Source organism: Xenopus tropicalis, chromosome 4, assembly GCF_000004195.4.
Source record: "Xenopus tropicalis strain Nigerian chromosome 4, UCB_Xtro_10.0, whole genome shotgun sequence".
In the NCBI taxonomy this organism is placed as follows: domain Eukaryota; kingdom Metazoa; phylum Chordata; class Amphibia; order Anura; family Pipidae; genus Xenopus; species Xenopus tropicalis.
Window position 1 is genome coordinate 364553 of NC_030680.2, and position 15882 is coordinate 380434.

Consider the following 15882-nt stretch of genomic DNA (forward strand, 5'->3'; position numbering starts at 1 on the left):
CTTAAGGGCCCCATCTGGTGCTCCTTCCATTGGAAGCTCTATTTTAATGGGAATCTATTGCCGTGTTTGGCAATGGGAGGAATGTTCTGGGGAAGTGGAAACAAAGGACCACTTATTGCTTCAGTGCCCGTTCAACATAGAAGTCTACAAACAAGTGTCTGAGGCCTTGGGCATTCCTTGCCCCTCTGGGTATATTTACCAGGAGTGGGCAGGAATGGATAAGGGCTGGGAGGCTGGGGTGGATAAGGGCCGGGAGGCTGGAGTTGATAATGGCTGGGAGGCTGGGGTGGATAAGGGATGGGAGGCTGGGGTGGATAAGGGCTGGGAGGCTGGGGTGGATAAGGGTCGGGAGGCTGGGGTGGATAAGGGCTGGGAGGCTGGGGTGGATAAGAGTCGGGAGGCTGGGGTGGATAAGAGTCGGGAGGCTGGGGTGGATAAGAGTCGGGAGGCTGGGGTGGATAAGGGCCGGGAGGCTGGGGTGGATAAGGGCCAGGAGGCTGGGGTGGATAAGGGCCGGGAGGCTGGGGGGGAAAAGGGCCGGGAGGCTGGGGTGGATAAGGGCCGGGAGGCTGGAGTGGATAAGGGCCGGGAGGCTGGAGTGGATAAGGACCGGGAGGCTGGGGTGGATAAGGGTCGGGAGGCTGGGGTTGATAATGGCTGGGAGGCTGGGGTGGATAAGGGATGGGAGGCTGGGGTGGATAAGGGATGGGAGGCTGGGGTGGATAAGGGATGGGAGGCTGGGGTGGATAAGGGCCGGGAGGCTGGAGTGGATAAGGGCCGGGAGGCTGAGGTGAATAAGGGTCGGGAGGCTGGGGTGGATAAGGGCTGGGAGGCTGGGGTGGATAAGGGCCGGGAGGCTGGGGTGGATAAGAGTCGGGAGGCTGGGGTGGATAAGGGCCGGGAGGCTGGGGTGGATAAGGGCCGGGAGGCTGGGGTGGATAAGGGCCGGGAGGCTGGGGTGGATAAGAGTTGGGGCAGGAATGGATAAGAGTCGGGAGGCTGGAGTGGATAAGGGCCGGGAGGCTGGGGTGGATAAGAGTCGGGAGGCTGGGGTGGATAAGGGCCGGGAGGCTGGAGTGGATAAGGGCCGGGAGGCTGGGGTGGATAAGGGTCGGGAGGCTGGGGTGGATAAGGGTCGGGAGGCTGGGGTGGATAAGGGCCGGGAGGCTGGGGTGGATAAGAGTCGGGAGGCTGGGGTGGATAAGGGCCGGGAGGCTGGGGTGGATAAGAGTTGGGGCAGGAATGGATAAGAGTTGGGAGGCTGGGGTGGATAAGGGCCGGGAGGCTGGGGTGGATAAGGGCCGGGAGGCTGGGGTGGATAAGAGTCGGGAGGCTGGGGTGGATAAGAGTCGGGAGGCTGGGGTGGATAAGGGCTGGGAGGCTGGGGTGGGTAAGGGCTGGGAGGCTGGGGTGGATAAGAGTCGGGGCAGGAATGGATAAGGGCTGGGAGGCTGGAGTGGATAAGGGCCGGGAGGCTGGGGTGGATAAGGGCCGGGAGGCTGGGGTGGATAAGGGCCGGGAGGCTGGGGTGGATAAGAGTCGGGAGGCTGGGGTGGATAAGGGCCGGGAGGCTGGGGTGGATAAGGGCCGGGAGGCTGGGGTGGATAAGGGCCGGGAGGCTGGGGTGGATAAGAGTCGGGAGGCTGGGGTGGATAAGGGCTGGGAGGTTGGGGTGGATAAGGGCCGGGAGGCTGGGGTGGATAAGAGTTGGGGCAGGAATGGATAAGAGTCGGGAGGCTGGGGTGGATAAGGGCTGGGAGGCTGGGGTGGATAAGGGCTGGGAGGCTGGGGTGGATAAGGGCCGGGAGGCTGGGGTGGATAAGAGTCGGGAGGCTGGGGTGGATAAGGGCCGGGAGGCTGGGGTGGATAAGGGCTGGGAGGCTGGGGTGGATAAGAGTCGGGAGGCTGGGGTGGATAAGAGTCGGGAGGCTGGGGTGGATAAGAGTCGGGAGGCTGGGGTGGATAAGGGCCGGGAGGCTGGGGTGGATAAGGGCTGGGAGGCTGGGGTGGATAAGAGTCGGGAGGCTGGGGTGGATAAGGGCCGGGAGGCTGGGGTGGATAAGGGCTGGGAGGCTGGGGTGGATAAGGGCTGGGAGGCTGGGGTGGATAAGGGCTGGGAGGCTGGGGTGGATAAGGGCTGGGAGGCTGGGGTGGATAAGAGTCGGGAGGCTGGGGTGGATAAGAGTCGGGAGGCTGGGGTGGATAAGGGCCGGGAGGCTGGGGTGGATAAGGGCTGGGAGGCTGGGGTGGATAAGAGTCGGGAGGCTGGGGTGGATAAGGGCTGGGAGGCTGGGGTGGATAAGAGTCGGGGCAGGAATGGATAAGGGCTGGGAGGCTGGGGTGGATAAGAGTCGGGAGTCTGGGGTGGATAAGAGTCGGGAGGCTGGGGTGGATAAGAGTCGGGAGGCTGGGGTGGATAAGGGCCGGGAGGCTGGGGTGGATAAGGGCTGGGAGGCTGGGGTGGATAAGAGTCGGGAGGCTGGGGTGGATAAGGGCCGGGAGGCTGGGGTGGATAAGGGCTGGGAGGCTGGGGTGGATAAGGGCTGGGAGGCTGGGGTGGATAAGAGTCGGGAGGCTGGGGTGGATAAGGGCCGGGAGGCTGGGGTGGATAAGGGCTGGGAGGCTGGGGTGGATAAGGGCTGGGAGGCTGGGGTGGATAAGGGCTGGGAGGCTGGGGTGGATAAGGGCCGGGAGGCTGGGGTGGATAAGGGCTGGGAGGCTGGGGTGGATAAGAGTCGGGGCAGGAATGGATAAGGGCTGGGAGGCTGGGGTGGATAAGGGCCGGGAGGCTGGGGTGGATAAGAGTCGGGAGGCTGGGGTGGATAAGGGCTGGGAGGCTGGGGTGGATAAGAGTCGGGAGGCTGGGGTGGATAAGGGCCGGGAGGCTGGGGTGGATAAGGGCTGGGAGGCTGGGGTGGATAAGAGTCGGGGCAGGAATGGATAAGGGCTGGGAGGCTGGGGTGGATAAGGGCTGGGAGGCTGGGGTGGATAAGAGTCGGGAGGCTGGGGTGGATAAGAGTCGGGAGGCTGGGGTGGATAAGGGCCGGGAGGCTGGGGTGGATAAGGGCTGGGAGGCTGGGGTGGATAAGAGTCGGGAGGCTGGGGTGGATAAGAGTCGGGAGGCTGGGGTGGATAAGGGCCGGGAGGCTGGGGTGGATAAGAGTCGGGAGGCTGGGGTGGATAAGAGTCGGGAGGCTGGGGTGGATAAGAGTCGGGAGGCTGGGGTGGATAAGAGTCGGGAGGCTGGGGTGGATAAGGGCCGGGAGGCTGGGGTGGATAAGAGTCGGGAGGCTGGGGTGGATAAGAGTCGGGAGGCTGGGGTGGATAAGGGCCGGGAGGCTGGGGTGGATAAGAGTCGGGAGGCTGGGGTGGATAAGAGTCGGGAGGCTGGGGTGGATAAGGGCCGGGAGGCTGGGGTGGATAAGAGTCGGGAGGCTGGGGTGGATAAGAGTCGGGAGGCTGGGGTGGATAAGAGTCGGGAGGCTGGGGTGGATAAGGGCTGGGGCAGGAATGGATAAGAGTCGGGAGGCTGGGGTGGATAAGGGCTGGGGCAGGAATGGATAAGAGTCGGGAGGCTGGGGTGGATAAGGGCCGGGAGGCTGGGGTGGATAAGAGTCGGGAGGCTGGGGTGGATAAGAGTCGGGAGGCTGGGGTGGATAAGAGTCGGGAGGCTGGGGTGGATAAGAGTCGGGAGGCTGGGGTGGATAAGAGTCGGGAGGCTGGGGTGGATAAGGGCTGGGGCAGGAATGGATAAGGGCTGGGGCAGGAATGGATAAGGGCTGGGGCAGGAATGGATAAGGGCTGGGGCAGGATTGGATAAGGGCAGGATAGGGGGTGGGGGCAGAATACGGATTCACGTTACATTATGTTACAATCTCTGAGGCCCTTTTTCCACCCACAGATTTTCCCCCCACGCAGCCACATGCACAGGATTCTGACTCACCGGCAGCTTCAGCCTCGCACTCTCGCGCCTCCACCTCATCCCGCAGCCACTTAGTCATCAGTGCAAGGGCTGCTGGGGGGGCACGAGGGACTCAGGCAGGGCTGCCATTGGGTATTGGGGGGCAAAAAGAACCCGAGATCCTGGGGTCCCATTACTCACATCAACGACTTTCTCTACTACTGTCTCTTCTTTCTACTCATACTACTTGCCCTACTGTCCCCATCTTGCCCTACTGTCCCCATCTTGCCCTACTGTCCCCATCTTGCCCTACTGTCTCCATCTTGCCCTACTGTCTCCATCTTGCCCTACTGTCTCCATCTTGCCCTACTGTCTCCATCTTGCCCTACTGTCCCCATCTTGTCCTACTGTCTCCATCTTGCCCTACTGTCCCCATCTTGTCCTACTGTCCCCATCTTGTCCTACTGTCCCCATCTTGCCCTACTGTCTCCATCTTGCCCTACTGTCTCCATCTTGCCCTACTGTCTCCATCTTGCCCTACTGTCCCCATCTTGTCCTACTGTCTCCATCTTGCCCTACTGTCCCCATCTTGCCCTACTGTCTCCATCTTGCCCTACTGTCTCCATCTTGTCCTACTGTCTCCATCTTGCCCTACTGTCCCCATCTTGTCCTACTGTCCCCATCTTGCCCTACTGTCCCCATCTTGCCCTACTGTCTCCATCTTGTCCTACTGTCTCCATCTTGCCCTACTGTCCCCATCTTGCCCTACTGTCTCCATCTTGTCCTACTGTCCCCATCTTGTCCTACTGTCCCCATCTTGCCCTACTGTCTCCATCTTGCCCTACTGTCCCCATCTTGCCCTACTGTCTCCATCTTGCCCTACTGTCTCCATCTTACCCTACTGTCTCCATCTTACCCTACTGTCCCCATCTTGTCCTACTGTCCCCATCTTGCCCTACTGTCTCCATCTTGCCCTACTGTCTCCATCTTACCCTACTGTCCCCATCTTACCCTACTGTCTCCATCTTACCCTACTGTCCCCATCTTGTCCTACTGTCCCCATCTTGTCCTACTGTCCCCATCTTGCCCTACTGTCTCCATCTTACCCTACTGTCTCCATCTTACCCTACTGTCCCCATCTTGTCCTACTGTCTCCATCTTGCCCTACTGTCCCCATCTTGCCCTACTGTCTCCATCTTGCCCTACTGTCTCCATCTTGCCCTACTGTCTCCATCTTGCCCTACTGTCCCCATCTTGCCCTACTGTCTCCATCTTGCCCTACTGTCTCCATCTTGCCCTACTGTCCCCATCTTGTCCTACTGTCTCCATCTTGTCCTACTGTCTCCATCTTGCCCTACTGTCTCCATCTTGCCCTACTGTCTCCATCTTGCCCTACTGTCCCCATCTTGTCCTACTGTCTCCATCTTGTCCTACTGTCCCCATCTTGCCCTACTGTCCCCATCTTGCCCTACTGTCCCCATCTTGCCCTACTGTCCCCATCTTGCCCTACTGTCTCCATCTTGCCCTACTGTCTCCATCTTGTCCTACTGTCCCCATCTTGCTCTACTGTCCCCATCTTGCCCTACTGTCTCCATCTTGCCCTACTGTCTCCATCTTGCCCCTACTGTCCCCATCTTGCCCTACTGTCTCCATCTTGCCCTACTGTCTCCATCTTGCCCTACTGTCCCCATCTTGCCCTACTGTCTCCATCTTGCCCTACTGTCCCCATCTTGCCCTACTGTCTCCATCTTGCCCTACTGTCTCCATCTTGCCCTACTGTCCCCATCTTGCCCTACTGTCTCCATCTTGCCCTACTGTCTCCATCTTGCCCTACTGTCCCCATCTTGCCCTACTGTCTCCATCTTATTCTACTGTCTCCATCTTATTCTACTGTCCCCATCTTGCCCTACTGTCCCCATCTTGCCCTACTGTCCCCATCTTGCCCTACTGTCTCCATCTTGCCCTACTGTCCCCACCTTGCCCTACTGTCCCCATCTTGCCCTACTGTCCCCATCTTGCCCTACTGCCCCCCATCTTGCCCTACTGTCTCCATCTTGCCCTACTGTCCCCACCTTGCCCTACTGTCTCCATCTTGCCCTACTGTCCCCACCTTGCCCTACTGTCCCCACCTTGCCCTACTGTCCCCATCTTGCCCTACTGTCTCCATCTTGCCCTACTGTCTCCATCTTGCCCTACTGTCTCCATCTTGCCCTTCTGTCTCCATCTTGCCCTACTGTCTCCATCTTATTCTACTGTCTCCATCTTGCCCTACTGTCTCCATCTTGCCCTACTGTCTCCATCTTGCCCTACTGTCTCCATCTTGCCCTACTGTCTCCATCTTGCCCTACTGTCTCCATCTTGCCCTACTGTCTCCATCTTGCCCTACTGTCCCCATCTTGTCCTACTGTCTCCATCTTGCCCTACTGTCCCCATCTTGCCCTATTGTCTCCATCTTGTCCTACTGTCCCCATCTTGCCCTACTGTCCCCATCTTGCCCTACTGTCCCCATCTTGCCCTACTGTCTCCCATCTTGCCCCACTGTCTCCATCTTGCCCTACTGTCTCCATCTTATTCTACTGTCTCCATCTTGCCCTACTGTCCCCATCTTGCCCTACTGTCTCCATCTTGCCCTACTGTCTCCATCTTGCCCTACTGTCTCCATCTTATTCTACTGTCTCCATCTTGCCCTACTGTCCCCATCTTGCCCTACTGTCTCCATCTTGCCCTACTGTCTCCATCTTATTCTACTGTCTCCATCTTGCCCTACTGTCCCCATCTTGCCCTACTGTCTCCATCTTGCCCTACTGTCTCCATCTTATTCTACTGTCTCCATCTTGCCCTACTGTCTCCATCTTGCCCTACTGTCCCCATCTTGTCCTACTGCCCCCATCTTGCCCTACTGTCTCCATCTTGCCCCACTGTCTCCATCTTGCCCTACTGTCTCCATCTTGCCCTACTGTCCCCATCTTGCCCTACTGTCTCCATCTTGCCCCACTGTCTCCATCTTGCCCTACTGTCTCCATCTTGCCCTACTGTCCCCATCTTGCCCTACTGTCTCCATCTTGCCCCACTGTCTCCATCTTGCCCTACTGTCTCCATCTTGCCCTACTGTCCCCATCTTGCCCTACTGTCTCCATCTTGCCCTACTGTCTCCATCTTATTCTACTGTCTCCATCTTGCCCTACTGTCTCCATCTTGCCCTACTGTCTCCATCTTATTCTACTGTCTCCATCTTGCCCTACTGTCTCCATCTTGCCCTACTGTCTCCATCTTATTCTACTGTCTCCATCTTGCCCTACTGTCTCCATCTTATTCTACTGTCCCCATCTTGCCCTACTGTCCCCATCTTGCCCTACTGACCCCATCTTGCCCTACTGTCCCCATCTTGCCCTACTGTCCCCATCTTGCCCTACTGACCCCATCTTGCCCTACTGTCCCCATCTTGCCCTACTGTCCCCATCTTGCCCTACTGTCCCCATCTTGCCCTACTGACCCCATCTTGCCCTACTGTCTCCATCTTATTCTACTGTCTCCATCTTGCCCTACTGTCTCCATCTTATTCTACTGTCTCCATCTTGCCCTACTGTCTCCATCTTATTCTACTGTCCCCATCTTGCCCTACTGTCCCCATCTTGCCCTACTGACCCCATCTTGCCCTACTGTCCCCATCTTGCCCTACTGTCCCCATCTTGCCCTACTGACCCCATCTTGCCCTACTGTCCCCATCTTGCCCTACTGACCCCATCTTGCCCTACTGACCCCATCTTGCCCTACTGACCCCATCTTGCCCTACTGTCCCCATCTTGCCCTACTGTCCCCATCTTGCCCTACTGACCCCATCTTGCCCTACTGTCCCCATCTTGCCCTACTGTCCCCATCTTGCCCTACTGTCCCCATCTTGCCCTACTGACCCCATCTTGCCCTACTGTCTCCATCTTATTCTACTGTCCCCATCTTGCCCTACTGACCCCATCTTGCCCTACTGTCTCCATCTTATTCTACTGTCTCCATCTTGCCCTACTGTCTCCATCTTATTCTACTGTCTCCATCTTGCCCTACTGTCTCCATCTTATTCTACTGTCCCCATCTTGCCCTACTGTCCCCATCTTGCCCTACTGTCCCCATCTTGCCCTACTGTCCCCATCTTGCCCTACTGTCCCCATCTTGTCCTACTGTCCCCATCTTGCCCTACTGTCCCCATCTTGCCCTACTGACCCCATCTTGCCCTACTGTCCCCATCTTGCCCTACTGACCCCATCTTGCCCTACTGTCCCCATCTTGCCCTACTGTCCCCATCTTGTCCTACTGTCCCCATCTTGCCCTACTGTCCCCATCTTGCCCTACTGACCCCATCTTGCCCTACTGTCCCCATCTTGCCCTACTGTCCCCATCTTGCCCTACTGTCTCCATCTTGCCCTACTGTCCCCATCTTGCCCTACTGTCTCCATCTTGCCCTACTGTCCCCATCTTGCCCTACTACCCCTGGGTATAGATGGAAGGGGCATGAACATTTCTGGCAGTGAGTGGAAGATGTATAATAATTATTGTTGGTTCTGATAACTAACGGACTTTTCCTGTTCTGTTGGACCCATATGGGCTGTTGCTGAACCTTATGACCTTGTTCTTTGCCAGGTCCATCCATGACAGAGGTTCCCCAGACAATATGGGTTCCATGGATGGGGCAGATGAACAGCCGAACCAGTCGGTTGAATTGGACCGGTCCCATAATGCCGAGAGGAACTCCCAGTACAGTTGGGCCGCATTGTGGAATATTCTGACCATCGGTGGCAGCATCTGTCTCCTTATTCTCTCCCAGATACTGGTAGGTCTACTGGATCCAACTGGGATTCCCTATGGCTTATACTGGCCCACGGCACAGGGATGGCACGGCATAGGGATGGGCACGTTAGAGGGATGGGCAGGGGGCTGGGCAGAGGGATGGGCAGGGCAGAGGGATGGGCAGAGGGATAGGCAGAGGGATGGGCGGGGGGTGGGCACGGCAGGGGGATTGGCGGGGAAGAGGGGTGGGCAGGGCAGAGGAATGGGCAGGGCAGAGGAATGGGCAGAGGGATAGGCAGAGGGATGGGCGGGGGGTGGGCACGGCAGGGGGATTGGTGGGGAAGAGGGGTGGGCAGGGCAGAGGGGCGGGCAGGGCAGAGGGATGGGCAGGGCAGAGGGATGGGCAGGGAAGAGGGATAGGCAGAGGGATGGGCATGGCAGAGGGATGGGCATGGCAGAGGGATGGGCAGGGCAGAGGGGTGGGCAGGGCAGAGGGGTGGGCAGGGCAAAGGGATGGGCATGGCAGAGGGATGGGCATGGCAGAGGGGTGGGCATGGCAGAGGGATGGGCAGAGGGATGGGCAGAAGGATGGGCAGGGCAGAGGGGCGGGCAGGGCAGAGGGATGGGCAGGGCAGAGGGATGGGCAGGGAAGAGGGATAGGCAGAGGGATGGGCACGGCAGAGGGATGGGCGGGGGGTGGGCACGGCAGAGGGATGGGCTGGGCAGCGGGGTGGGCAGGGCAGAGGGATGGGCAGGGCAGAGGGTGGGCAGGGCAGAGGGATGGGCATGGCAGAGGGATGGGCAGGGCAGAGGGATGGGCAGAAGGATGGGCAGAGGGGGGGCAGGGCAGAGGGATGGGCATGGCAGAGGGATGGGCAGAAGGATGGGCAGAGGGGGGGCAGGGCAGAGGGATGGGCATGGCAGAGGGATGGGCAGGGCAGAGGGATGGGCACGGCAGAGGGATGGCCACGGCAGAGGGATGGGCAGGGCAGAGGGATGGGCAGGGCAGAGGGATGGGCAGGGCAGAGGGATGGGCAGGGCAGAGGGATGGGCACGGCAGAGGGATGGGTATGGCAGAGGGGTGGGCAGGGCAGAGTGATGGGCATGGCAGAGGGATGGGCATGGCAGAGGGATGGGCATGGCAGAGGGATGGGCAGGGCAGAGGGATGGGCACGGCAGAGGGATGGCCACGGCAGAGGGATGGGCAGGGCAGAGGGATGGGCAGGGCAGAGGGATGGGCAGGGCAGAGGGATGGGTATGGCAGAGGGGTGGGCAGGGCAGAGTGATGGGCATGGCAGAGGGATGGGCAGGGCAGAGGGGTGGGCAGAAGGATGGGCAGAGGGGGGGCAGGGCAGAGGGATGGGCAGGGCAGAGGGATGGGCATGGCAGAGGGATGGGCAGGGCAGAGGGATGGGCACAGCAGAGGGATGGCCACGGCAGAGGGATGGGCAGGGCAGAGGGATGGGCAGGGCAGAGGGATGGGCAGGGCAGAGGGATGGGCACGGCAGAGGGATGGCCACGGCAGAGGGATGGGCAGGGCAGAGGGATGGGCATGGCAGAGGGATGGGCAGGGCAGAGGGATGGGCAGGGCAGAGGGATGGGCAGGGCAGAGGGATGGGCAGGGCAGAGGGATGGGCAGGGCAGAGGGATGGGCATGGCAGAGGGATGGGCAGGGCAGAGGGATGGGCAGGGCAGAGGGATGGGCACGGCAGAGGGATGGGTACGGCAGAGGGGTGGGCAGGGCAGAGGGGTGGGCAGGGCAGAGGGATGGGCAGGGCAGAGGGGGGGCAGGGCAGAGGGGTGGGCAGAGGGATGGGCAGGGCAGAGGGGTGGGCAGAGGGATGGGCAGGGCAGAGGGATGGGTATGGCAGAGGGGTGGGCAGGGCAGAGGGGTGGGCAGGGCAGAGGGATGGGCAGGGCAGAGGGGTGGGCAGGGCAGAGGGGTGGGCACGGCAGAGGGGTGGGCAGGGCAGAGGGATGGGCAGGGCAGAGGGGTGGGCAGGGCAGAGGGGTGGGCAGGGCAGAGGGGTGGGCAGGGCAGAGGGGTGGGCACGGCAGAGGGGTGGGCAGGGCAGAGGGGTGGGCAGGGCAGAGGGGTGGGCAGGGCAGAGGGGTGGGCAGAGGGGTGGGCACGGCAGACCTGGCACATTACTGAGCTGTTGCGGTTTCTCTCTGACAGGACCTGACGACTTGGCAGAACGGGTTCTGGAGAATGGAGATATTGGGCCTGTTACTGCTCATTGTGTTTGTTCTGGTTCTGACTGGCACCGCTGTAAGTAACATTCACTGCCCACGTTATACAGGCCGAACCTCTGAGCCCCGGGCACCCAAGTGCCCATATGGTCTGTACCCGCCCCGCCTGGGGGTCAGTGCCCATATTGTCTGTGTCAGTACCCGCCCCGCCTGGGGGTCAGTGCCCATATTGTCTGTACCCGCCCTGCCTGGGGGTCAGTGCCCATATTGTCTGTGTCAGTACCCGCCCCGCCTGGGGGTCAGTGCCCATATTGTCTGTGTCAGTACCCGCCCCACCTGGGGGTCAGTGCCCATATTGTCTGTGTCAGTACCCGCCCCGCCTGGGGGTCAGTGCCCATATTGTCTGTGTCAGTACCCGCCCCGCCTGGGGGTCAGTGCCCATATTGTCTGTGTCAGTACCCGCCCCGCCTGGGGGTCAGTGCCCATATTGTCTGTGTCAGTACCCGCCCCGCCTGGGGGTCAGTGCCCATATTGTCTGTGTCTGTACCCGCCCCTCCTGGGGGTCAGTGCCCATATTGTCTGTGTCTGTACCCGCCCCACCTGGGGGTCAGTGCCCATATTGTCTGCGTCAGTACCCGCCCCTCCTGGGGGTCAGTGCCACATGATGAGCAAATCCGCCAAATGGGCCAGTGGGGAGGTGCTGAACTGTAAGAATTACTGGGCCGAGTGGGGGGTGAGTTTGGCAGCAGAATGGGCACCGGGGATAATTATGCCTGGCAGGATACAGGCACACTCACACTCACTCATATACTCATACACACTCACACTCATATACTCACACTCACTCATATACTCACACACACTCACTCATATACTCACACACACACTCACTCACACATGCACTCACTCACACATGCACTCACTCACACTCATATACTCCCACACACACTCACTGACACTCACACACACACACTCACTCACACATGCACTCACTCACACTCATATACTCACACACACTCACTCATATACTCACACACACACTCACTCACACATGCACTCACTCACACATGCACTCACTCACACTCATATACTCCCACACACACTCACTGACACTCACACACACACACTCACTCACACATGCACTCACTCACACTCATATACTCACACACACACACTCACTCACACATGCACTCACTCACACTCATATACTCACACACACACACTCACTCACACATGCACTCACTCACACTCATATACTCCCACACACACACACTCACTGACACTCACACACACACACACACTCACACTCACACACACACTCACACACACTGACACACACACTCACTCACACTGACACTCACTCACACACACTCACTCACTGACACTCACACACACTCACTCACACACACTGACACTCACTCACACACACACACACTCACTCACACTGACACTCACTCACACTCACTCACACTCACTGACACTCACTCACACACACTCACACACACTGACACTCACTCACACTCACTCACACTCACTGACACTCACTCACACACACTCACTCACACTCACTGACACTCACTCACACACACTCACTCACACTCACTGACACTCACTCACACACACACACTCACTCACACACACTCACTCAGTATGAGAGTGAGTGTTGGGTTCTGTGTTTCCCGTTTCACATGGCAAATGGGAGGCTCAAGTCCATTTCATTCCAGGTCTGGTACCTCCGGGCCAGTGCAGAACCGGTTCTGTCTGAAGACCGGCGCCAGTCAGTCAGCCGCCAGCCCTCCTTCACTTACTCCGAATGGACCGACGACAAGAACGAAGATTTCCTGGAGCTGGAGCCGGTGCCGGACACCCCCGTGTTTGACTGCCTAATGGACATCAGGGGGGACACAGACCCCGGGACTCTCACTGTCAAACCCGTGGGGCTCCAGGAAAGGTAACACTGGAACTGCCCCAGGAGGGGGAAATTTGTTAAGAAGGTTAAAGTTCGACCTGATGGACTGAGCAGAATGGGGAGATAACTGTGAGTGAGTGTGAGTGAGTGTGAGTGACTGTGAGTGTGAGTGAGTGAGTTCGAGTGAGTGAGTGTGAGTAAGTGTGAGTAAGTGTAAGTGAGTGTGTGTGAGTGTGAGTGACTGTGAGTAAGTGTGAGTGAGTGAGTGTGAGTGAGTGTGTGTGAGTGTGAGTGAGTGTGAGTGAGTGTGTGTGAGTGTGAGTGAGTGTGAGTAAGTGTGAGTGAGTGTGAGTGAGCGTGTGTGAGTGAGTGTGAGCGTGTGTGAGTGAGTGTGAGTGAGTGTGTGTGAGAGTGAGTGTGAGTAAGTGTGAGTGAGTGTGAGTGAGCGTGTGTGTGTGAGTGTGAGTGAGTGTGAGTGAGTGAGTGTGTGAGTGAGTGTGTGTGAGTGTGAGTGAGTGTGAGTGAGTGAGTGAGTGTGAGTGAGCTTTGCTTTCTAGCCGAGTGGCAGTACCAGTAGCCCCCCAATCTCTCATTTCCCCGCAGGAGGGGGTCGAACGTGTCCCTGACCCTGGATATGTGCACCCCGGGGGACACGGAACCCTACGCACACATCCTGTCTCCCAGGGAACAGTCGGCCCGGGAATATCTACAGATGGGCAGTAACGCCCTGTCGGAGGAGGAGCTACACCGGCGGGCCCTGGACTCATTCACTCTACAGAAGGAATTCTTTGTGAGCCCCCCCTTCCCTGCATTGGTTCTGTCCGAATAGTCTCACCCATACGTATGCCTTTAATTGGGTCACATGGCCCCCTATGTAGTCTCCTCCCACTCCATGTCAGTACTGTCCCACCCAACCCGGTTATTAGCCCCATGCCCCTCCCCTTGGCAATGTAGTCTCCTCCCACTCCATGTCAGTACTGTCCCACCCAACCCGGTTATTAGCCCCATGCCCCTCCCCTTGGCAATGTATTCTCCTCCCACTCCATGTCAGTACTGTCCCACCCAACCCGGTTATTAGCCCCATGCCCCTCCCCTTAGCAATGTAGTCTCCTCCCACTCCATGTCAGTACTGTCCCACCCAACCCGGTTATTAGCCCCATGCCCCTCCCCTTAGCAATGTAGTCTCCTCCCACTCCATGTCAGTACTGTCCCACCCAACCCGGTTATTAGCCCCATGCTCCTCCCCTTAGCAATGTATTCTCCTCCCACTCCATGTCAGTACTGTCCCACCCAACCCGGTTATTAGCCCCATGCCCCTCCCCTTAGCAATGTATTCTCCTCCCACTCCATGTCAGTACTGTCCCACCCAACCCGGTTATTAGCCCCATGCCCCTCCCCTTAGCAATGTATTCTCCTCCCACTCCATGTCAGTACTGTCCCACCCAACCCAGTTATTAGCCCCATGCCCCTCCCCTTGACAATGTATTCTCCTCCCACTCCATGTCAGTACTGTCCCACCCAACCCGGTTATTAGCCCCATGCCCCTCCCCTTGGCAATGTAGTCTCCTCCCACTCCATGTCAGTACTGACCCACCCAACCCGGTTATTAGCCCCATGCCCCTCCCCTTAGCAATGTATTCTCCTCCCACTCCATGTCAGTACTGTCCCACCCAACCCGGTTATTAGCCCCATGCCCCTCCCCTTGGCAATGTATTCTCCTCCCACTCCATGTCAGTACTGTCCCACCCAACCCGGTTATTAGCCCCATGCCCCTCCCCTTAGCAATGTATTCTCCTCCCACTCCATGTCAGTACTGTCCCACCCAACCCAGTTATTAGCCCCATGCCCCTCCCCTTGACAATGTATTCTCCTCCCACTCCATGTCAGTACTGTCCCACCCAACCCGGTTATTAGCCCCATGCCCCTCCCCTTGGCAATGTAGTCTCCTCCCACTCCATGTCAGTACTGTCCCACCCAACCCGGTTATTAGCCCCATGCCCCTCCCCTTAGCAATGTATTCTCCTCCCACTCCATGTCAGTACTGTCCCACCCAACCCGGTTATTAGCCCCATGCCCCTCCCCTTGGCAATGTAGTCTCCTCCCACTCCATGTCAGTACTGTCCCACCCAACCCAGTTATTAGCCCCATGCCCCTCCCCTTAGCAATGTATTCTCCTCCCACTCCATGTCAGTACTGTCCCACCCAACCCGGTTATTAGCCCCATGCCCCTCCCCTTAGCAATGTATTCTCCTCCCACTCCATGTCAGTACTGTCCCACCCAACCCGGTTATTAGCCCCATGCCCCTCCCCTTAGCAATGTATTCTCCTCCCACTCCATGTCAGTACTGTCCCACCCAACCCGGTTATTAGCCCCATGCCCCTCCCCTTAGCAATGTATTCTCCTCCCACTCCATGTCAGTACTGTCCCACCCAACCCGGTTATTAGCCCCATGCCCCTCCCCTTGGCAATGTAGTCTCCTCCCACTCCATGTCAGTACTGTCCCACCCAACCCAGTTATTAGCCCCATGCCCCTCCCCTTAGCAATGTATTCTCCTCCCACTCCATGTCAGTACTGTCCCACCCAACCCGGTTATTAGCCCCATGCCCCTCCCCTTAGCAATGTATTCTCCTCCACTCCATGTCAGTACTGTCCCACCCAACCCGGTTATTAGCCCCATGCCCCTCCCCTTAGCAATGTATTCTCCTCCCACTCCATGTCAGTACTGTCCCACCCAACCCGGTTATTAGCCCCATGCCCCTCCCCTTAGCAATGTATTCTCCTCCCACTCTATGTCAGTACTGTCCAACCCGACCCGGTTATTAGCCCCATGCCCCTCCCCTTAGCAATGTATTCTCCTCCCACTCCATGTCAGTACTGTCCCACCCAACCCGGTTATTAGCCCCATGCTCCTCCCCTTGGCAATGTATTCTCCTCCCACTCCATGTCAGTACTGTCCCACCCAACCCGGTTATTAGCCCCATGCCCCTCCCCTTAGCAATGTATTCTCCTCCCACTCCATGTCAGTACTGTCCCACCCAACCCGGTTATTAGCCCCATGCTCCTCCCCTTAGCAATGTATTCTCCTCCCACTCCATGTC

At 58.5% G+C, this 15882-nt stretch overlaps 1 protein-coding gene across 2 annotated transcripts in view; it reads left to right on the forward strand.

Moving 5' to 3' along the window:
• ptpn5 (protein tyrosine phosphatase non-receptor type 5) overlaps window positions 1-15882 on the forward strand; it is a 52454-nt gene that overhangs the window by 13818 nt on the left and 22754 nt on the right. For both annotated transcript variants that reach the window (XM_031900324.1, XM_031900325.1), the window contains 4 exons: window positions 8534-8723; window positions 10860-10952; window positions 12598-12824; window positions 13386-13572. In XM_031900324.1, coding sequence (XP_031756184.1) covers window positions 8534-8723; window positions 10860-10952; window positions 12598-12824; window positions 13386-13572 — 697 coding nt within the window. The remainder of the gene's footprint in view (window positions 1-8533; window positions 8724-10859; window positions 10953-12597; window positions 12825-13385; window positions 13573-15882) is intronic.